The sequence below is a fragment of the Saccostrea echinata genome, unplaced genomic scaffold, assembly GCF_033153115.1.
Source record: "Saccostrea echinata isolate AGI-Se365-2 ecotype Australia unplaced genomic scaffold, CSIRO_AGI_Sech_v1 ptg000062l, whole genome shotgun sequence".
Classification (NCBI taxonomy): Eukaryota; Metazoa; Mollusca; class Bivalvia; order Ostreida; family Ostreidae; genus Saccostrea; species Saccostrea echinata.
Window position 1 is genome coordinate 3,866,720 of NW_026889811.1, and position 25,509 is coordinate 3,892,228.

Sequence of the window (25,509 nt, forward strand, 5' to 3'; positions counted from 1 at the left end):
TTCAAAAAAGGAAATTCCCTTGAAGTCGGAAATTACAGGCCAGTCAGTATACTGTGTATAGTGTCAAAAATTTTGGAAAAATGTGTTCATGTTCAACTTTTAGATTTTTTAAACAATAATCACTTGTTGTATTCATACCAATCAGGTTTTAGAAATAAATTTTCAACAGATACTTGTTTAATACACATGTTAGATTTTATTAAAAGTAATACATCTAAAGGGCTTTTTACAGGTATGGTAATGTTAGATTTACAAAAAGCTTTTGATACTGTTGACCATACAATTTTATGTGATAAGTTAGAAGTTTTAGGAGTTTTATCCACTGCGTGGTTCAAATCTTATCTGTCCTGTAGACAGCAACAAGTCCATGTCAACAACATTTCATCAGATTTTAATTCGATAAACTGTGGTGTTCCTCAGGGAAGTATTTTAGGACCTCTTTTATTTTTAATCTATGTAAACGATATGGCTGTCAGTATTGATGATGACTGTAAATTAATTTTATATGCTGATGATAGTGCTATTTTTTATGCACACAAAGATCCTGCTATTATTGCTCATAAACTGGGCAGTGTTCTGGATAAATGTTCTTCATGGTTAGTTGATAATAGATTGTCACTTCACTTAGGTAAGACAGAATCTATTTTATTTGGTCCTCCGAGAAAGCTTAAAAATATCACAGATTTTAAAATTTTGTTCAATGGTCATGTTATTGTAGGTTCTGAAAGCGTTAAATATTTAGGAATCTGTATTGACAAGTTTCTTTCATGTGAAAATATTGTATTAAGCATTATACAAAAAGTTAATGCCAGACTTAAATTTTTATATAGAAATGCATCTTGTCTTAGTACACAGTCTAGAAAGACCCTATGTTCTGCCTTGATACAGTGTTACTTTGACTATGCCTGTTCTTCTTGGTATTGCGGAATAAATAAGCAACTTAAACACAGATTACAAGTTACCCAGAACAAAGTAGTAAGGTTCATTTTAAACCTTGGTCCAAGAGAGAGTATTTCTAGTAATATTTTAGACTCTCTGAATATGTTAAGAGTGGAAGATAGAGTTAAACAATTAAGATTAAACCATGTTTTTAATATATATCATGGAAATGCACCAGATTATCTCCATGATCATTTTGTGCTGAATAATAATATAACAAGAAGTGCAACTAATAAGAATTTTCATGTACCTAAGATAAAAGGGAAAGAGTCTACATGTTTTTTCTATAATGCTATTAAAGACTGGAATGCATTGCCACGTGAGATCAAGGAGATGAGTACTAAACAAAAATTTAAGAAAGCTGTAAGATCTTTTTTATCTAAAAATGCTAGTGATACTACGTGAAGGCTTGTCTAATTTTATTTCTATTTAATTTTATTTTAGTTTTATAAGCATTATTGTGATAATTTTTAAGGAAAATGTGTAATGAGAAACATGTCATTTTTCAAAGCATTATGCTATATTCATTTAAGTACCCTGCCTAAATTCCATTATTAATGTAATTTTTTTGTTACTAACGTATTTGTAATTTAAGGACCCCATTGGAAATAAGCTTTTTTATAAAGGCTTTTATGGGCTATCCTTAGGTAATACCTATCATCTGTATGTCATGTAATTTATATAATAATACATGTATATGCTCAATTGATCTTTATTAAGTAGCATAGTGCTGAGATAATGTCTGTTTTTTTTTTTCTATTAGTGGGCTAATCTGTAATGTTTTAATTGTGTGTTATCATGACATTCTGTGATAATTTTACCTGAATAAAATGAAATGAAATGAAATACACAACCTGAGGATACTTCCATACAAATATGACTGATCATAGCTTTGCTGCTCTTGAGAGGAAGATTCTTAGAGATTTTTCCTTTATATTCCTATGTAAACTATTATTACATACTCTGACCCCACCCTATCCCAGAGGTCATGATTTGAACAAACCTGAATCTACACTACCTGCAGATGCTTCCATTTAAATATATAAGACCAATGATGGCTTTGCTGTTCTTGAGAAGATTTTTAAAGATTTTTTCCAATGTAAAAGTTTGATCGCCCATAGTAGCATGACTCTACCCCTGGGGGTCATGATTTTGAAAATTTGAATGTACACTATGTCAGGAAGCTTTCAAACAAGTTTCATCTTTTCTGACCCATTGGTTCTTGAGAAGAAGATTTTTAATTGACCCCATCTAGTCTTCACTATTTCTTAATTATCTCCCATTGGAAGAGGGTGTGACCCTTAATTTGAACAACTCTGAATGCCCTTTACCCAAGGATATTCTGTGCCAAGTCTGGTTGACATTGGCTCAATGGTTCTGAAGAGGAAGATGAAATAAGTAATAAGTTTACGACAACAATGACAGACGATAGACAAATCTTAATCAGAAAAGCTCACTTCAGCCTTTGACTCAGGTGATCAAAAAAGGGGGTTAGATTTAGTTCCCATGTAATTTATGCACCCCTACTTTGAACAATTTTCTGATGAAAAAGTGCATAGAATCCACACAATTTTACAGTAAATCTCAAAAATCTCACCATTTATCTTCTATGCTCTAATGTTTCATTTCATTGATTATAGCTATTCCTCTCTTTTATACAACTAAGCTAGCTGCTTAACCAAGAATCAATATGTAACTTTTCTTATAACATCTAAAAAAAAATACTGTTAAACCAAATATTAAATTTATTTTATTTTAAAATTAAAATTTTCACTTTAAATTATAAACTGCAAATCTGCAAATTTCAAGTTTCTTTTACAAGTGTTTCAATTTCCTTAAAAAGAAAAAAATCCCAATCCAGAAACTTCCTGTTTTTTGTATAGATCTCATTCCCAAATCCTGTCCTTACATAGGATTATTTCTGTCACCCAATACAACACCTACTGTCTAATTTTATTCCTTTTATGGAATTCTACTGATAGAAGAAACTGAACTTCTGAAATGTAAAAAGTGTCCACCTTGAGCTTACAGTAAATCTAAAGCAGGATTATTTTAATCAATCCTAATACTTGTGTATTTCGTTAAGCCTTTTGATTCTATGATGACAATGAACTTAAAAGTTAAAAATTACTATCATGTCAATGTAGAGTTCTTTTATAATAACAAACATTTCCTGATCAATCATTCAATACTATATCCCATTATTTCTCATTATTGCCGAGTTTTTCCTTTTTTATACAGTTTTCCTCATTGTATCAGTGTTTTTCATACACTTACATTCAACATTGTTGAAGGCTGTTAGTCATATTAAACCCTCTTTTGTATTTCCTGAGTATATATATTCTTACAGTTAAGATACAATAGGTCCAGTCACTTGAACAAACTGATTGTCAATAATAAGAATATTAGTTGTCAATTTATGAGAAAGTCTTACTCTAAATCTAGGACAGTGCCCATACTTGCTGTGAAGGTATCCATATGTAATAAATGAATATGAATCCATGAAAATATAGAAATATGTCACTTTTTTGTTAACCTCATTTTTATTATTTTTTTTTAACAAGATCCTGTCCATTATCAGGTGCAATCTCCCTGTAAACCTGCAACAACTCAGTACTAAATTTCTTTTTCTACTATAAAAACTGAAGACATAATGCCTGAAGGTTCATCAATCAATTCTTAACAGAACAGAGTCTGAGAAAAACCAAACTAGTCCCCTGTAATGTTTATAGAGATTAATCAATGTGGTCCACCATATCATCCTGACATCACTCTTGTTATCAGTCCAATCTTTCTAACCTACCACCATAACTGATAGATGAATAATAAATACCATCAATTATATTAAACAATTCAAAAGAAAAGAAGGTGACAATGTTATTGACTCATATATATAAAACATTAATTAACATGAAAGCACTACAGTTCCACAGACTAAATATTTCCTGCTACCGTCTTGCTGTATAATGTGGGGGCATTACCCACTAAAATATAACCATACTGCCAAATTATTCTCCGTCCTCCTCTACTTACACCCTGTAATGTCAGTACGTGCCATGGGGTCAAAAGGTCAATATCTTACCACAAATGCCCCCCTCCTCCTCCAAATTCTGACCAATTTTTAACTTCATCCTGAAATCTCTCCCCGCCTCTCAGTCACTAGACACTAACTCAATGTTCACGGCACATCTCCTTGGAATGCTTGATTGGCACAATCTCAACACACCATCCAACTTTCAAAAATGTAGCCACAGTGGTTGTTTATTTTTTATCTGCATGCAGTGACATACATTTTGTCTAGAACATTTATTAATGTCCTCTGACTTTAACCAGGAAACTCCTCTCGCTCTATACTACAAGGTAGATATAGGCTGGGGTACAGCGTTAACTGAGCCGGATCACACTACTATACCACACTTCCTTCTTATCTGTATAACACCACAAGTCAATGCATTTTAATGTTCTAAATATAAAGGAATTAGAAGGGCAGATACATTGGAATAAGCCTTATATATAGATGTTGGAGTAATGTGTGGAATGATCATATCTTAATTTAGCATGATTAAGTTTTTATGGTAATTATACATAGGTACACAGTTTGATTAATCACTCTTCCTGTGTTGTCAAGTAAAGAACCTCCCAGGGTTATAAACAGATGTACTATACACAGAACAACAAGTATTGTCTACATAGGATCTATGATATTACGCAATTTTAGGTGAAAGCAAACATGTCCTTGAAACCTTTCCTTCATACTTGAATGTGAACAGGAAATCTTCTAGTTAACCAACAAACAAAATTACCCGAATCAATACCCTGTCTAGCACCTCAAACAACAATCTAACAATCCAAATCAATACCCTGTTTAGGGCCTCTGACCTTGTATTTGCCTTAATAGGAAATTTTACTGAATGCACAAACAGTTATATGAGACAGGTCAAATATGGCTTTATTTGTGGAATATGTGTACTTATATAGATATCGGAGAATATTCTCTAAAGGATTACGAAAAGTTGTCACCAGGGTTCTGAACATAGACTTAGACTCTGTTTAGATTCCACGATAACTTTTAATTTTTCTCCAGATGACATTTCTTTCACATCCTACATAAAGGGACATAACTAAGCCTTGCTTACTTGTGTCTGTTTTCTAATGACCGTTCTCACTACTATGATACAAAAACATCATCCAATTAGCATTAAACACATCAGAACACATAAAATTGTACCTCAGAATTTTCACTTGTGACAAGAGTTATATCAAGGATTTTTTGAGAAGTATATGTTTTACATAACTACTCACATAGGATGACTTAATTGCAAAGAAATTGGGAGGTCAGTGTGCATCTTATTCAGCTAAGGTACAATTAACTTGGATCTTTTTGCACTTAAATTGTAAATTTTAGGTTATCCACTTTAACCTTTATCGTATTCTATCAACATAATGTAATTAAGGCAATAAATATAATCTTATTTCATTTAACATACATTTATTGAAAAAATCCTGCAAATTAATGTGCCTAAATTATAGTGTGACCCTTTTTGCACTAAAAAATATCATATTTGGGGTATTAAAAATCTAAATAGGCAATAAAATATTTTCTTATATCAAGCTTTATATGACTTTAGTGCTGATCAATTGAAAATTTCATATAGTTTAAAATAATGAAAGAAAAAGCTGGGGCTAGTGATTAAGTTTTGAGATAATGGTCAAAATATGTGATTTTCAGGCCCAAGACCATGAAAATTTTATGCTGACTTCTTAAGGGAGCCAACTGGGGTTTTATTGTGTGAAAACTACTGTAGAGAAACTCTTTAATTTTATACCATATGTACCTTACATTGACTTCAGTATACATGCCAAGTTTAGTGAAAATCTACCGTCTGGTTATTTTTTAGGGACCATCTCAAAATACCGGTACATTTACTATAGGATTATATAGGAAAATACCATTTTTTTGCACTTCGGAGCAAATTATACAAATGCTACTATAGACTTTTTGCTAAAATTCTATTATTTGATGACTTACACTATTTTGTACATTTTATGCAAGAAACACAAAATTCTACCGTCTGGTTTCCAGAGGGGGCATCTCAAAATGTCAAAATTCATGATATTTTCCTGTTTTTATGGAGTACTACAAAACATGACAGATACCACAGATTTACATAAAAAATAATAAGAATGATTGTGATATTCTCAATTTCTTATGTTTAAAATTTCAAGAGCATCTATTTTATACTTTTTATTTTATGAAATAATCAATGATCTCTCTTAAAGAACTTCGGTTATTCATAACGTCAAAACCATACTATTATGACGTCTATCTACCCACCATTTGAAAAATTGTTTTAAAAATCAGTTATTTAAAGTCGTAATTAGAATTTTTTACCTTAGATTTCCTAAATTTGTAATTTTTTATAAATTATGTGAAAATAGTTGCTTTAAAAGAGTAAATACGCTTCGTTTTACTATGCTGCGCAAAGTATTGTGCAATGAAAACCCCAGTCAGCCCCCTTAAATATATTTTCATTTCTTGGCAAAGTCTGTTGAGTGAATGTGTAAAACTTGTTTTAAAAATATTTAAAAAAATTTTTAAAAAATTTCTAAAAAAAGAAATATTTCTAGCATATAATAATGAAAAAATTCTCTGAGTAAAAATATGTAGAGCTAAAGTTCCAAGATAATAAATCAAACAAATGTGTAGATTATGAAGAATTTTCTTCTAAATATCCTTCTACCACAAGAAAGTCCCCCATAAATCTTGATTCTTAACAATTTTGTGAGCAGTTTTTAAATTGAAAATTGAATAATTTTTATTGCTTTATTTGTTTACTTCAAATATGTCATAAAAATTTAACTGTTATAAATAATTTTGAAGTTAGAGGTTCTGACCAATCTTTTCTCAAAAGTTGATGAGAACATTCCCTGTTTATACAATAAAACACCCTTAAAACGAAATGCCCGGGATGAACGATTTTGCTTCGTTATAAATGTAATTTATTATATCTGTAGAGTTTACAATATATTTTAAAGTCAAGGGGAATGAAAGTCACTTTGCTGTAAGCATCAATTCATTATAAGCATGTTCGCTATAACCATGTTTTACTGTATATATGTAAATTTTAATTACAATAGCCATCTGTGTTTTTACAACAAGAAGCATCGTTAGCAAAATATCTAAATGATCAGCTACTCTGTCATGGTACTGTCTCGGTAGCTAATTCTCTCAGAGTTTGTTTCATTCTTAAATTCAAAGTAAAAAAAAAGGAAACAAAAAGAGGTTGTATAGACAAAAATATAACTTGTACAAGTTATACATGTTTATACATTTTCATACATGTTTGACAACTTAACATTCTAATTATAATTATCACTTGTCAAGCAAACTTAAATTTCTAGATGTTTTTGAAATCTGAACAAATCCATGAAAATCCGACATGCATAAAATACGAGTTAGATTTCAACTTTTCTCCACCATATTTTAATTCATGTAATCCATGTATTTATACATCATTAACAAATAAGATGTGCCCATTCTCAGTTGCAGTGATTCATTTTGAAAATGGTTATCATGGGTCCAAAGGACCCCTTTTACTAACAACAATGAGTCCCATGCCAAAACCAATGTGTCCAAATCCAAGGGTACTCAATGGTACCGTATATTAGATACTGCAGAGGAAATTCTGGTGAAATAGAAAAGGGTTCTGTCTGAAAGTGTTGTTTTATTGAAGCTGTAAGTGGTTTATACTATTATTACTATCAATTTGGAAGTAAGAATAAATGATTTTGTGGCATGTTATATATTGTCAACTGTGCACCTTGGTTCTATTTTTAGATTGTACTTATGATTTCACACATAATTTGTATTTAAATGCAGAGGCAGACCAGTTGTTCTATTGAATGAAGTAATGAAAGTTTTCTTTAAAAAAAAGGAAAGAAAAATAGCCTGAAAGAAGGATAATCAAATATTTATTAGCTTCTACGGAAGAAGTTGAAATGATTCAGGTTACAGCTAAAATACAAATGTATAGTATACACTGCAGAAATGCTTCAGCAGACAAAATTGAACTTTCTTTTTCTGATAATTGTTTCATTGTTAAATGCAATTTAACAGTGAAGTGTGAAATCTGACCTGTTGTTGACAACCTTATACCTGTTAAAATCGCTCATGCATATCGCTTAGCACGTGGATATGATGCAATCAGCCAAGTTTTGAAGCAGATTATGCCAAAATAATTTAAAAATTTTACCTTTCATTTTTATAAATTAAAAGCGTCCATTGGGATGCACATTTATTGAAATAATGCGTCCTGAGCAAAATTTATGTGTAATTTACGCAGGACGCACACCAAAATGAATCACTGCAGTTGTAACAAATAAGATGTGCCCATTCTCAGTTGTAACAAATAAGATGTGCCCATTCTCAGTTGTATGTAAACCTTGCAGATTATCTTCATTCAATGTAAATAATCTGAGAAATGATCCAAAATGAAAATTTAGTTTAGAATCTTATATTTTCATTTGCATAGGGAAATACTGTAGCCCAAATCATTCTTGTTTAAGCTGGGCGTTGTGTATAATCCCAAAGCTAACCTATTAGGATGAAAACTTTTTTACTCGATTTTTGTAAATTCAATCGTTAATATTTTGTCTAATCCATAATGTTGTCTAAACTGGCAAATTGGTGTCCAAATTAAACAAGAAGTCTGTGAGCCAATGCTCACTAATAATACCCCCGCTTTGATGTGAATGTACTCAAGTTCAGTTATGGACAGACACAAGGATGAACAACAGGTTGACATTGGATTCTTACAAAAATGATTCCCACTATATGGCATGCCTAAACAAAGAGTGTGCTAAAATTTCAAGCATCTGCAATCAGTAGTTGCTGAGAAAACTGCGACCAAAATTTGTTATGTATGGTATGGACAGACGCAAAGATACACAGGAAGTTGACATCGGATTTGTACAAAAATTAATCCCACCATATGGCATGCCTAAACAAAGGATGTGCTAAAATTTCAAGCATCTGCACCAGTAGTTGCTGAGAAAACTGCGACCAAAATTTGTTATGTATGGTACGGACAGACGTATGGATAAACAGGAAGTTGACATCAGATTCGTACAAAAATTAATCCCACTATATGGCATGCCTCAACAAAGTGTGTGCTAAAATTTCAAGCATCTGCGATTAGTAGTTGCTGAGAAAACTGTGACAAAAAATCAATTATGGACAGACAGACAGACACACAAGGGTAAAACAGTATACCCCCCTCTCCTTCGGAGCAGGGGTATAACAAGTTTTACTGTATTCATGAAAACATTTATTTTTAATTAGAGGCCACGCCTTCTATTGCTCTCAAGTGGGATGCATGGACAGACTTGCATGTGTATCTCTATTAACACCCCCCCCCCCTTTTTTCCCTCAAACTTCCCCCACAGATTCAATGATAAGCACATAAAAAATTATTTTAAAACAAGATGTGTTTGTGAAACACTGATGCCCCCGTATGGCAGCTTATGGTGAAGGTTAAAGTTTCTCAAATGCAAGTCAAAATCCAGGCCAAAAGATAAAAAATGTTGGTACCCAAAGAAAGGTCTTGTCTCGAGGAATTTACCTGTGAAATTTGAACGACCTAGCTGCAACTGTTCCAAAGTTATGGCGAAGGTTAAAGTTTTTAAAAACTAAGTAAAACGTCAAGGTCAAGGTCAAAGTGGTTGGTATCCAAAGGAAGGTCTTGTCACAAGGATTACATATGTGAAGTATGAAAGCCCTAGCATAAAATTTTGCAAAAGTGGGTCAAACTCCAAGGTCAAGGTCAAAAGGTCAAATATGATGGTACCCAAAGAAAGGTCTTATCACAAGGAATACACATGTGAAATATGAAAGTCATAGCTCCAACCAATCAAAAGTTATGGGCAAGGTTAAAGTTGACAACAGACAAACGGACAAACAGACAGACAGGACAAAAACAATATACCCCCTGGATCTTTCGATCCGGGGGCATAAAAAAAAGTTTGATATCAACCTAAAACATATTTACAGCTGCTCATATATACAGTACTCAAACAGTAGCCTTTCTGATGGATTAAGTTGTTTGGTGAGGCCAAATAAAAAAATATGTGTGGTTCCGGTTACACCTCCAAACAAATTAGGGTAGGTAGGTAGGGTTTTGTTTTTTTTTTTTTTAAATATAATAAAAGTCAAAAATATCATTGAATGTTCTTGAATTAACTATTGGTGATATTGGTGAGATAATACTATTGCTTTCTTTCAGGTGGTGACATTTGTAACTGACAAAACACTTGTACTGCATGTTGAAACGATGTTGTCAAAGAAGGCCACCATTGCTGAAACTAAAACTAATACCACAGCCAATGAGGGAAATCAGGGAAAATTCCGGAAATTTGCAAATTGTCAAAAAAAAAGTTTAGGGTCGGGGGTATAAAATAGGGACGGTTGGGTAACCGGAACCACACATATTTTTTTATTTGGCCTGAGGGCATATGTAACTTATCATTCATCATTTGATATCTACTCAAAATACTTGATAATGAATGCTGATTTTATGATGGTACTGTGGTTTTAAATTAAGAATATCTTAGAAAATTATTGGGAAAGGTCTATTGTAAAGTACATGTACATAGACCCCTCAGCCCCTGACAGTTTTCATTTAATATCTTGTGGGCTGATTGCAGCGACGTCTTTAGGGAAAACTAGAAAACTGACCAGTCAGCAAGGGCCCCGCCGAGGGGTAGAAATATAAGAGTGCAGCTTACAGAATAAGAATTTTAATTGATTACAAAAATTCAAAAATATATGAAGAAGAATATGCAATAACAACTGTATTTATAAAATTAAAATTTCAAGATAATTCATAAATATCCAACAACCTTTAAAGAGTATCCCTGTATTTACATAAGGCAGTAAAACACATCATATCTATAATAACTCAGTTAAATGTATATTCAAACAATAATAAAGCATGTGTTTTCAAAATCACCCAGGCTTGACCTTAACTTCAAAACAAACATCAGTTGCAGACAAAGGTTAATTTATCTTAAAGTGACAAATAAAGATAAGCCTGGAAAATTTTCTGCCCAAGACAAGATAATTAATCCCAAGGGATTAATTGTACTGCTCTCTTATCCTTTTCTTCCAAGTTTACAATAAGAAATCTTTCAGTAACGATAGAATGAGTTTATTATTGGACTACCCATTAAAATTTATAGTATTCTTGAATTTACAACGGCAGGCAAAAAAAAATGAATAAATAAATAAAATAAATAAATAAAAACAAAAAAATAAAAAAAAAACATATCTTTATGTATATCTTGTTTTTAGAATTCAATAAAATCATAACTCATTGTATATTTTACCAATATAAAGTATGAACATTATTTAAATCCACATTTCAGAGAATGTAAACATCATTCAGAATTGACCTCAACTTCAAAATAAACTTCATTTGCAGACAGAGGTGTTAATTAATCTCAATTTGACAGAAACAGATAATGCTTTGGATTTTCTTCAAGAGGAAAGTTAATTAATCCCATGGGACTAGTTGCAGCTTTCATAGTTTACAATCCAAACATTCTCAGCAGTTATCTCTCTTTGCCCTGGCATTTATTCTAATGTAAAGTTAAGGAATCTACCCCACCACCCCAGGGGTACCCCCACCCCAGCTCCAAACTGGATGACATAGAGAACCAAACTTAGCATCAAAATATGTCTTACTGCCTCTTCAACCAACATACCAAGTTTGAACTTAATTGGTCAACTACAAAAAAAGTTATTAGAAAAAAACAGAAAATTTGTGGACGGGTTAATGACAGACGGACAGACAGACAGAGTGATTACTATAGGGCACCCGCAAATCCTTGCGAGGCCCTAATTACAAATCTTGATTTGTTTTTTTAATCTATCAACCAATCACATTAAGCCTTTTGGTGATTAACAATGTGTTACACCTGCATTTTAGGTGTCAACTGATTCCTTTCTGTTTACATTATCTGTCTACTTCAATTTGATTGGTGCTTCTCAATGAGAGAAGCAAGCCCAAATAAAACAAATGAAATTTGTCAACAATGCAATGCGGTGACACAGGACCCCTGACGTTGTGAGGATGATTGATAAACAAATCCAGCCCTTATGTCTGTATATCATACAAGAAAATGTATTATTAGAACTTTGGGTCTAGGGCCCTGACAGAATTGAGAATTTCAGTGTCAGTAAGGCTAAACTTGGAATTTTCAGGGGATTCCTGGTGAGTCAAACAAGAAGCAATGTCAAATAACAATGTTTTTATCTTTGAATTACTTATAGCTGAACACTACTCATAAATAGGCACCATTACATAGGTATATAAACCCTTTGACTTGTTACACCCGATTACACACTTGAAACACGTGGCCGATGTGTAATATTCCTTTCATGGTCTTAGATTTAATGAGTTTATTCCTTGTTTTTATGTGCATTTTCTGTTTGTAAATAATGTATTGACTTCCATATTTCATGTCACTTTTCTCCTGGCTCAGAAAAAGTGCATACAATTTGATAATTTCATTGCGACTGAGCAACAAGGCAATGTAAGCAGTGTTCGAAATTCAGAATTATTTTCTACGGGTCCAAAGGACCCACAGATAAAGGGACTACACAAGTCCTTCCAGGGCAGCGTAGGCCAAAAAATAATATCATCAAAGATTTGGGAAAATAAACTTTTACGTATTGATGATATCGGTAAGTTTATCGCTTCATATGAAATATGTCAATTTAATAAAGGGTATCTACAACTTGCAAGTATTAACAATATGAAACAGTAAATCATTAATCGTCACACAGTCTTACTTGGTCATATGTATAACACGTAATGAGTTTAATATGTGTTTGTATTACTTTAAACGTACTTTTCCTCGGAATTACAATTTCTGTTTTTAAAATCCGCGGGTACAGAATTACGCAGGTTTCTTAGATTGCCACAGTATGTTGATAAAATGTTTGGACAATTTTCCATGGAAAGTTTGTAACCGCTTACATTTAGCGTAAATTTATTCCACGCAGAAAAAAAGTCAGATCTTATGTATTTATTTAAAATGCACATGAAAAGAAGAATTGATATGATCTTGATAAAAATAACAAGTTTTACTCATCTTCAGTTCAATTTCTTTTAAAGACGCTCATTGGTTAATTTGTCTAATATATCCAATTAAAATGCAGGAAAAATATTTATAAAAGTTATTGAAAATGCATTAACTAATAAATGTTAACTTCGATTGCAACTTCTTAAGCCTTTCCAACAAGCGATAAAGAAAAACATCGGTGTATTTTTCCAAGCTCGCCAGAAAGGTCCAAGAAGATGTGATTGACGTTAACTTGTTCCCGGCAAATCATCGTCGGCCCAAAATTATTTCAAGGACCCATTTAGTCATACCTTTCGTGAGTCCTTCCGTTTGTACATCGACGCTGGACCGACGGGCCGATGCTTATTTCGAACACTGAATGAAAGATGTACATCTATACTTGTCCGACCTCTACAGCGAAATACCTTGAACTGTTAAGAGGTCTGCAGCTTATATAAAGGTTGTAGGGGATAGCACCAATGAACAAGAAATATGGCAAACAATGCCTTTTACGAGTAGTGTTCAGCTTTAAAATTGCTCATCATAACCATGCACTTAGTTTGTCTGCAAAATCTACATTTTCACTTAATAATCAATAGAGCCCCCATCGTAACACCTGAACCCCTGACCCCTGAACCAGGAATTTCATAATATTTGTAAAGATCGAGATAAATGCTCATTATAATCATGCCAATAGTTTGACTGCTTGATGTCCAGGAGTAAAGAAGATTTTTGAAGATTGCATTAATTTTGATAATTTTGGCCCAATCCCTCAGGCCCAAGAAGGCAGGGATAATGAAATTCATAATTTTTTGCCCCCCCCCCCCCCCCCTTGCCCACAGTGCTCTGTACCAAAATTGGTTCAACGGTATATGAAAAGAAGCTTAAAGTTGTTCAAAAGTTCACAACCAACAGACTATGAATGACAAGGGACGAAAACAGATAGCAATAGGTCACCTGAATAACTCAGGTAACCTAAAAAATAAATTTAGGTATTAAAGAAAAAAATTTCGGGTATGGGCAATTTGACAGGTTGGTGGGAGTACATCAAACAAAACATTTTTTATTGTTGCATGGCCTTGATTAAATTTGATTTCAATTAACATGAATAAGAATTCAGATACCGGTATGTAATATCACGCAAGCATAACAAACAATATTACTAAGTTGGAAAGATTTTAGAACTCTGCGTAATTTTAAGCCTTTGTTGTAAGTTATTTTGTAATACAGGGCACTGATACAAGAAACTGTTCATTTATTTTCTGCATTCAAAATGAAATACTGCATATGAGCAGAACACCATGCAAACAGGAACTTCAGTGTACCAGAAAGTCTAAAATTTTACAGGAAATACAGTCTTGTAAAAACGTTTATTACATTTTCAACAATGAAATACTGTGATTTATTTATTGAATAAAAGTGATATTCTCTCACTGTGAAAGGATATCAAAGTGATATTCTTCACTGTGTGAAAGGATATCAAAGTAAGTAAAAATAATTTCTGGCCTGTCATAAGATAACTAATAAAACCATCTTTATAGAGATTTCTCCCAAAATATGTTACTAAAATCCCTGTTACAATGTTTTAAATCTCATAGCTAAACTAGAGTGTCTCAACTGCTCAACTATGACGTCAAAGCCTATGACACTGTGTTAAGATAAGAAAGAGGCAAAGGGAAATCTAAGAAAATGTAATAAACTCGTGAGTCAGGATTTTTTGATATTTTCACTCGTGCTTTGCACTCGTGAAAATATCAAAAAATCCTGTTCCACTCGTGAAATAAATTCCATATCCAACTACAAAACATTGAATATCCTCTATATATTTTATCAGTCCAAGCATTTACTTACCAGACCAAGGTTTTTCTTTAAACTCAGTATATAGTTATAGAAAAATGATATTAATAAAATAATCAAGCTTCTTATTAATAATTTTCCTTTGTACAAGACCGTATACGATTGAATAACATGGGCCCATTTTACAAAAGAACTTACGACTATGATCAAAAACTTTTGTTGCTTGTAAAATCTTACAATACTTATGTTTCTATTAAAAATTGTTTGCATAAAAATATCTTTCTAAATTCTATTCAAAAAGATTAAAAACCATTTTCAAAGTAATGTAAAAAGGAAAGTTATTTGCATAAAAACATAAATTTTGATCTAGTCATAAGATCTTTTGTAAAACGGGGCCTATATTCCCTTTTTCTGGTTATTGGACTCTTCCAAAGAAATACACAGTTTCAAAGATTTTATTTCAACTTAAACTGGCCTGGCAGTTCCATTGTTTACATTTTAAATTTCTATGTTTATTACAAAAATAACACTAGTAAAATGAATTGAACTTAGTAGACATGAATACTGTATACAGGGTTATTTTTTAATTTAAAAGCTTCCACTCAGGTTCTAGAATACTACATCTCCCTTTTTCTTAGCTGTCGACAAAATTTATCGTAAAATGCCTTATCGTAAACAGATTTCAAAGCATGTGTTTGACAACGACAGGTGAGATTACATTGGTTAAGAGAAGGCATTTTTACGATAAATTTTGTCAATAGCCAAGAGAAAGGGAGGTACACTATTCTAGAACCTGAGCATGCTGAGTGGAAGCTTTTGACATCGATGATAAAAGTAATCAAGGGAATCAGCATTCATTTACTCTTTTTGCATCCCTTCTTACGATTTTGGTCATCGCGTGAAATCAATTTTTTTAATGAAATATGAATTAGTGTTAGATATGAAATGAATAATGACATCACTAACTCTATTTGGCAACTAAATTTATGAACTTTATATATTATTTCTTCCAGGCTATATTAACAAAACATCACTTTAAAGGCTAAAGCAACCATGCACTCAAAGCTATTATAGTGAAGAGCATGAAAAACATTTATTTGCAAAATTAATGTAAATGATGTTTTTGTTTACTTCATTGCAGTTGATATTTGACTTTAATTATTGCAATGGTCATTTTAGGCCATATTTACATATATATATATATATATATATATATATATATATATATATATATATATATATATATATATATATATATATATATATATCTTCTCAAAACTGAAGCGTAAAACCACGCAAGCAATGCTACCTCTTTTGAGGTCTGAATCTCCCTCTTTTTAATCATAGTAGGTTAAAGGGTTTTTATCACATATTTATCTTTTTTTTAAAAATGAAACACTATTATATTCTTGAAACATATAATTATCGTTTAATCATGAAAAAACTTTGAAAACAGTCATAATTAGGTGAGTTCTCGAAGTAAAATCTCCACTAATTAGATAAGGGTCATGTGGTACTGAAACATCATAGGTGTCAATGGTCAATTAGAACTCCTAAAGCTTATCGTAAGAAAAAAAATATCAAATAGATTTTGGCGTTAAAAAATACACACTACACAATAAGGCAAAAAAAAAAAAAGTCTCGTTTCCTGCTACCCGTCCTACCCTATTTTTTGGCACCTGACCCTAAAGTTTTTTTTTAAGTTTTGGAAGAAAAAAAATCGAGAATTTCCGGAATTTCATCGTTCTATCACTGTAATTGTTTTCCGTGTTGACACAAAACAAGCATTTCATGAAATTCTTGTTTTAAATATGGACTTTCATAAAGTACCACTTGAGTTGTGCATAAAAAGACATGAAATTTGATTTTGAAAGACAATATTGACCTGTGACATGTTTAATTTTATCTTTTATTAGTTCATATCCAGGAAATGTTGTCGAAAAAAAATAAACTAAAAATAAAATAAAATAAAATAAACTAAAAATAAAATAAAACAATTTTCCTACCTACCTACCCTATTTTTTTCAGGCTGGTAGCAGGAAACAAGACTATTATTTTTTTTGGCCTAAGGTCGGTGGAAATTTTCACATCGACGACATTCTTTTAGTTATGGACGGTCAATCTTTTATGTATGAGAGAAATAACCAAGAAAAATATGCCGACAATAGGAAAGGACACCGAAGACGAAGCCGTTGACAACTCAGAACTTCCGACTAAATAGAAAGTTGGACTCCATAAATATTTATAAAGACGAGAATTTTAAATTCAACTTCTTCATTATTTTAATAAACTATATATAAATAAATCCTATATATCTTCTATCTGTTCCAGTGAATATCATGTAATAGAAATGACATTTCTTCAACAGTGTTTAATGGCGCCATACTCCATTACAAAGTTCACAACATTCCTATACATGTATTAGCATATACTACATTCTGTGAGACTTTAAAAAATATGTGTTGAGTATTTTTTCTGTTTTAAAAAGATACCATGTCCTTAAAAATATTTTATAATACAGAAAAAAATTGTGATAGGGCATAAACAATTGTTTTGAATGGAGACAAAGCCCTTGCGATTGCAGAAAAAAGGAACCCCTTTCACTTCTCGACCAAGTCCTGGAAATGTGAAAAAAGTCTTCCTAAAACCTTTTTTGTACGCATTTGTGCATCCTAAAGCCACAAATTAAACCTTACTAGCTGTTAATTATCCAATTATCACTTATTTATTTACTAACAGGTTTAATAGACATAACAAATGAGCCATTTTTATACACAATAAGTACTTTGCTGGACCAGGATTGACACCTATGACATCTGAGCAATGGCGCATAGCATCGTCGATCAAAATATGCATATTGAGAAATTCAAACTTTGAATCGCTGAAACATCAACAATATTAATTTTCTAGCAAAGATTTTCAAATATATGATTTTCATAACATGTAAACTTTGTCATATCAAAAAATTTTGAGACACGTGTGATAAAAACCCTTTAACATGTATGTCAGTGGTAATATGGCAGTATGCGTGTTGTTGACAGCGTTGTCATGCTAGTGTCTTACATTTTTGACAACTTGAAAGCGTGAAAATAAGGGACATTAATATGTAAAACAATGAATATTCCTTTATCATTCTTTAAAGTGTGGATTAATAGGTAATGAGGTTAGAACATGTAGAATAAATGCAAAATAAATTTCATTTGTTGACATGACAGAAAATTCCTCTTTGTTTTGATGTTTTATTTCAAAACTATTTTTCCCAATCCAATTGGTACCGGATCCATTCCCAGTAAATAGAAAAAAAATCGCTGGCTAAAAAATAGCTTTCCAGTACATGTTTGAATACATATGAAACGAAGTACCCCATGAATTACCATCATGTTGAATATGAACTGGTTGTGAATTCCACCTAGTAATAAGGTTCAATCTAAATGCACTCTTAAGGAATAAAAAAGATGCAATAAAAAATGAAATTTCTTCATTGGTACATCCTCACAATGTCAAGGTTTTGTGATTTCGGAACTCCACACAAACCCTTGACATAAGTCGCTATTTAAAAGTTGGGCTAGAAAACTACTATTTCATTTGTTCCTCAGAGCTCCAGATAATTTTTAATCCAAAAGTGTATTTACTCCCTGATTTTCAAATCAATGCAGATTTTCATATTCAGCAAAATGATTTGAGAGTATTTCTTTAATATATTAATGTTTTGAAATCTATTGTAATTTTGAGTTTGTTATCGAAATCAAGGTATTTTAAAAGAGGAAAGAAAAAACTACAGCAGTTCCTGGATTTATTTAAATAAAATTTTAAAAATGCCAACAAGATTTTTGCTAAACCTGAGAAACTTTTTTTTTGACATGGAAGATCATACAGTAGGGAAAGTAACCATAGACACATAATTTTTTTCTCCATTTAAGATGATATCGTAGCAAGTCAAGAGTAAATCGAGAAAAAAAAAATAACGAAAGAAATCAGAAATTGTCAATGAAGCCATCATAAAATCGTTATGTACAATCCTTGTGTAACCGTCCTACTAAACAAAGAACCATAGAGACCTCTAGAGAATCTAAGAGAACTCTTTATCATTAAATTCAAATACATATTATGCGTAATGTCTCTCTACAGCAGTTTATTTAATTGGTCTTGAATTTAAGCAGAGCTCGTTTTTTTTCGATATGGTCTTAATCTGGTCTTCACTGCTTTTTTTTTTTTTTTTTTTTTTTTTTTTTTTTTTTTACACATAGTGTACTCTTTCATAACATTACAGTATAAACTTTTTTCTCCAACTAGGACTCTTTTTTCTCCAATTAGCCATTGTTTTCTAACACTGTTTTCTATTACTTATACGCTTGTTACAATATCGTCTTACATAGACGACACAAGCTTTTGTGTGCTTAAAAGTAACTATGCCTAGTGCGTAGTTTTTCTAAATAAAGAAATCGATTTTAACCTAAATCATTGAATTCTTTCTCCCGAACTGGAAATCGTCGTCGCCATAACATAGAATAGTCCTAGTTATTGAAACGCTTTTAAATTATTTACCTCATTTTGAAAAAAAAATCAAACACTGAGCTAACCTCAATTCATATCATTAGCTAAGTCGTACTTGTATTATTCAATCCGCCGTACGAGTATTTTCGTAGTGTAATGCTTATTTACGATTGCTAATGCATAACTGTACGCCCAGTTTTAATTTTCAATGCGTATTTTGTATAATTCAATGCGTATTTTTGCAAATACGCACCTTATCTGGAGCTCTGTGTTCCTGGTCTAGGACTGGAACCAATCACAAAACAGCTTTTATTATTGGTAAGTTTTGGAAACAAATATGACTCGATTTTAAAATGGAAAGTGTCAAAATTGTAGAATTTGTGACTAGTTACTTTAAATGATTAACATCGGGGATTTTGAAGATCGTCCTCCTTACAATCACAAAAGATATGCTCTTGAGTTGAGCAATTTGATAACGACAGATTTGAAGAATAATTCTCATTGGTTAGTTTATAATTACCCATTATGTCATGTGTAACCGCAAGCCCAACTTTTAAATAACGACTTATGTCAAGGGTTTGTGTGGAGTTCCGAAATCACAAAACCTTGACATTGTGAGGATGTCGTTGGTACCACTTTTACTGCTTAGTTATGGTACCACTTTTACTGCTTAGTTATGGCAGTGAACACAAAGTTTTTTTTATACCTACACAGGTGTTGAATTTTTTATTGGTCAGAAAGAAAATGTTTTGGTCCTATGATAGTCATTGAACATTACAATAGAACTGAATGCCCTGTCTATGCAAAAAATAAAACTTTCACATTCACTGCAACTGATATCGAGTTTTATGATATCATCTGTTTAGCTGTAACCAAGGCAGCTTACACATAAAAGCTATGTAGTCTGTCAAAAAGGCAATGATAAACAAATTAACGAAATTATATCAAAAAATGTAGATGCAGGCTTCTACAATTGGCAATACAAAACATACCTTTAGAACCTCTTTTCTTTTTCTTCTTCTTTTTTCCATCCTCAGCAGCAAGATCTGGGCTTTGTGAAATACGTCGTCCCTCAGGCATACCATCTACTGTGTGCTTGGTACTAGAGATCAGTTCTCCAATAGAACTCCCCACCTTATTAAGCTGGTCCAGCCCCTGGCCAAAGGGGGGATCACTCCCATATTCTCCACGATGAAAACTCTTTTTCTCAATTCGTACATGTTCACTACTAGTGCTGCCAATGAAAGGGGAATGTCTGCTATACATAGGAAAATTAATCTGATCGTCAACATCACGTAGGGAAGACCCCGATCTTTCTTTAAGGGCCCTCTGACTGTTTTCAAAGGAGAAAGTTGAGGTACTAAAGTTTTCATAATCCTCACAACTTTCACGAGTCATTGGTGTGTAGTAGTTTTGATGACGTTTTCTGTCACTTCTGGCATAGAGTCTCTGGTGCAGATCTCTGGAATCAGAGTCACTATCATCATCAGTTTCAAAGTCATCCTCATCATTGGGAACGGTTCGGCGAGAATAAGTCCTCATCTGAACTCCCTGAAATGTTGGTTCACTATCACTGCCTTTACCACTCTGCGGTGATTCAATGTCATTTTTATCAGAATCTACCTCGTGAGCTTCATCATAGTCCAGGTGATATGTTGTTGTTGGTGTGATTTTGACGGTAGATGGGTAGTAGTCAAAACACCCTCGCTCATCACCTTCACTATCCTCATGTTCAGAGTAACTGCCCACACTGGTGGTTGTCTTACTAGAATTACAGATACCAGAATCATTGTCAGTGCGTTTATCAACTTGTTCCATGTCTATGATACAAGACTCTTGGCGTCTGCTGTAAGATGGGGACTGGTATGACATTGGACAACCACCAAATGGGCGAAGCTGAACCCTGTCTAAGTCGTCATCATTATCCTCACTTGATGGTCTGTCCTCCGTTTTATACATTCCGGTGGCAGTCACATCATAGGACATTTTGTCCCTGTTCTTTGCCAGGCTAAAGTTGCGGGCTCTCAGCACTAAAGCACTGAATTCGTCTTCTGGATAATCAGCTATATCACGTGCCCTGCTTTTAATCAACTCTAACTGAAAAAGACAAAAAATGAATACATTGATGGGCTGTTTACCCTCAATTATCTACAAAATAAACTTTATAGTTAAATGCATATCAGGGTTGTCCCTAAGACTTTAAATAACAGGGGGCATTTAAAAAGTAGAAGGGGTCTGGAGTTCCTCCCCTAACATTGGGTTGAGGGGGGTTACCAGAATAATCGGGTGATTAAGACATAATAGGCAGGGAAATTCCCTGGCCCCCGGGTCTTAGGGACAACCCTGCATATACTTAAAACTTAATTCTTGATGCTAAGCTTAGCCATAAAAAATGTGTTAATATTCTTCACAATAAAAATTCTGTTGTGCAGTCTGTCCAAAATTTTTATTTCAAGTACTAGTCTGAATTTCCTCTGCAAAAGTCAATCTTATCTGCCTATGTAACTCTTTTAAACATCAAATGACTGCTAATTAATGCATCATAGATCTAGACAACTATGTGTACACATTGTTTCATTGTTTATGTCACTTATCATGTTTATAGTAAAAGCAACAGGCTACAATAAACCTAACATATAGTAAGATTGCTTTGTTGTTTTACAGTAGTCTTGTGTATACATATATACATATACTATAATACTAATATTACCATTTATTTAATGTACATTTGTAATGAAAGTGGTGTCATAAATACCAACATTTCTCATAACAAGCATGCAGTATAGACAACTTGTTCAAATTCGGAAAGGGGGGGGGGGCGTCATCTTTCCATGACCTTAATTTAGCAGCATGAAATTTCTGTACATGCATTTACATAAACTTCTTGAAATTTTTACAAATATGACTTAAAATAACTGTTGTGGGGCCATGTGGTCAGAATTATGTGGTCTCCATATTTGAGAGCTTTCAACATGGGTGCAGACATGTTGGATACACTGCCGCCTACCTTGAAAATTTTGCCCTACTTACACTGCAGCTAAGCACTTACGGTTTCAACTGAAATGGAGTCATTTTGGACGCTTTTATGTTATAAAAGGCGTTGTAACATATTTCTACGACAAAGACGAATATTCCAGACACGTCATGTACGGCTACGGGTTAACAATTTGTTATTCGGCTACACCTAATAAATATGTACACAGGTCAGGCCCACGCAAATGTTTGCAAATTTCACAGTGAAAGGGAGATCACTCCGATTTGTTGTTCTCGTTCCGACGTTTGTTTAAACGTTGAGTAAAAAAATTATAAATATGAAAATTTAGCAAAAAATCAGATTAAATACCGCATTATTCAAATTCATTGTTTTGAGTATTTGCTCTCCTTTTTTTTCTATCGAGAGGTGAAGAACAGCAAGACGTAAATTTTCTCTTTCAGAGTATAAAAAGTGTGTTTACCTGAGTGTCAGGGAGATTTTTTGGCAATATTGAATCGTAAATGCTGAAAAATTGCTCTGGGTCTTCGTTTCTTATTGCCGAAGCAAGGAGAAATGAATACTTTTCGTTTTCCTCCACATTTTCGGCGTCGTTATCCATTTTATCGAGAAGCCATTTTGGAAATTCGTCTCCAAGAACAAACCTCGGGAATCGCGAGAATGTTTCAGGCGCGCGAAATTTGAAAAAAAAAAAAGTTCTCGAATTTAAGGTATGCATCTTGATAATTAATTCATAGGCCTACCCTCCCTCCCCCAACAGATTTTTAAATTTTCAATTTTCACGACTGCTTTGGAACATTTCATATAACTTGGAACGGATAAATTCGTCAGTTTCCACGACATTTAGTGAAAAATACTTGATCATGAATGAGTTATGTGAGCTTTGCTGAAAACTAGATGTGTAACCAGCCCTCAAATTTCGTGTAAAAAGATACCCTTTTCCCCTCCCCCCTTAAAATTCCCGATTTGCTTCTAAAAATAAACTTTTCGTACTTTCCGTGAGGATGATAAATATATATATATATAATACCTTATATCCCTTTTCCCCTTGTCCAAATATTTTATAAATATGTTTGAAACAAATTAAATTCATTTTTCATCTATTTAAAGAAGGGATGGCAATTGAAAACAGAATTGCTAATCGGTTAACCGCAAGACATTCTGACCGTATCAACCAGTTAATAAGAAATAAGTATTTAAAAAGTTTTTGAAAACATTGTTCTCTTCAAAATACTGAGAGTGAAATTATTTGTAAAATAATCATGAATAATAGTACACGGAGCGTCTTGCGGCTTACCGATCAGCAGTATTCGATTGCCATCCCTACTTTAAATAGATCAATTTATTTTGTTTCAAGCATATTTGCTTTCTATAATCTCGTTGAAGAGTGATCGGTGTCTATCCGTCAGTCGATCTGCCACGTGTCGCATGCAGAGTTCTTGTTCTCTTTCATGGAATATGTACGTGTATATATGTATATATATATATAAAAAAATGTCAGTAAAGTTTTGAAATCTATTCAGTCAAGAAAAATGAAATGTGAAGATAACAAACAGTGGCCATTCTTAAAGTCGAATAATTCTGAGCAGAGAAAACACGAACCACTGAAAACAGAAATTTGATCAGGTGTCATGGAGGAGCAAGCTTCCCCTGTCGACTGTTCACACCCGCCGTGATCGGGTAAACGATAAAAGACGTCAGTCAACATTTAACTGAACGACAGACTGTATTTGCAAAAAAGGTCATTGCATGTATCAACCATGGAATTTGCAAAATGTTGATTTTAAACGAGATTGTTGATATCTTTGTATCGTTAACTTATTTGTCAATAGCATGCCTCATTTGAGAAATTGTTCGTACGTAGAACACGGTCATGTGTATCGAATCAACTGGTAGACATATAAACTCCATAATATGCTAGTAATAATTGTATACTGTATGTGTACTTAAAAAAGCGGGCTTCATATTTTAGCGGCTTTGGCGCAGACAACGATGCGCTAATTCATGAATAATGCTAAGAAATCATTTATAAATACAATATACGGCACGGACATGTATAGCGGTAATTCATGATTTCGCCAACAACTCCATACCCAGTGACTGCGCTAAATTTTGAATTCGCCAAATTATGTACACGTACAGTATATTGCTACATAAATAAAGGAAGTTAACTATAGAGTTGTAGTAATATTTATCATAAAGTTTATGGCATTTATGCCTGCTGTTCAATCCATTTCATTGATTTGAATAAAATATATTTTAAACTATAAAGTTTAGTTGTCTCCCCCCCCCCCCCCCCCCCCAGCTAACTGGATTAAATATGGTGAAAAATGCACCTCGTTCCTCTTAAATTTGGAACGAAAGCGCCAGCAAAATAATGTTATAGAAAAAATAACTGAAGGGGAAAATTCTGTATATAGCAATAATGAAATTTTAGGAACATTATGTAGTTTTTATGAAAATCTCTATACGTCTCAAACCCCATATGAAGAAGAAATGAAAAGCTATATTTCCGAAACTGAAAATTCCTCAAAACTAAGAGATTATAACAAAATTATTGTGAGAATATACCCACAATGAAGGAATGTGAAGAAGCTATCAAAAATATGAAAAATAATAAATCACCGGGTTACGACAATTTTTAAGGCTGTCCAATATAACCTGGACTTATTTATAATAACAGTTGAAATACTAGTGTTAAATCCTCGAAGGATAAACACGGTTTCAAAATTGGACTTAATAATGAGATTAAAATATTACAACATGCGGACGATTCAACAAACCCACTTAAAGACATAGAATCTGTAAAACACATTGTTCAAGTAATAAATAAATTTTCAAAAGTAGCTGGGCCAAATCTAAACATAGATATATCGAATGCATGTTACTGGGGACCTTAAAAAATCATGTAACAGAATAGCGGATATAAAGGTAACTAACGGCCCAGTAAAACCTCTAGATATATATACGTAGGACACAAAAAAGAAATAGTAGTATGTTTATAAAAAAAAAGGCAAGATAAAATTGATAAAATTTCTAAAACATTAGATTCATGGGAAAAGAGAAAGTTGACAATTTTTGGGAAAAAAGAAATAGTTAACCCATTGTGTTATTCAAAACTACAATATAATGCAACTATTTTGCCTAATCCACCTGAAAAAAAG

At 32.8% G+C, this 25,509-nt stretch overlaps 1 protein-coding gene across 1 annotated transcript in view; it reads right to left on the minus strand.

The window, feature by feature from the left end:
• LOC133175413 (biorientation of chromosomes in cell division protein 1-like 1) overlaps window positions 1-22,983 on the minus strand; it is a 40,444-nt gene extending 17,461 nt beyond the window's left edge. Inside the window, exons 1-2 of the mRNA XM_061310520.1 lie at window positions 22,809-22,983; window positions 20,346-21,450 (exon numbers count right to left, since the gene is read on the minus strand). Of these exons, the coding sequence (XP_061166504.1) occupies window positions 20,346-21,450; window positions 22,809-22,946 (1,243 nt within the window). The 5' untranslated portion in view covers window positions 22,947-22,983. The remainder of the gene's footprint in view (window positions 1-20,345; window positions 21,451-22,808) is intronic.
• Window positions 22,984-25,509: the final 2,526 nt, after the last annotated feature.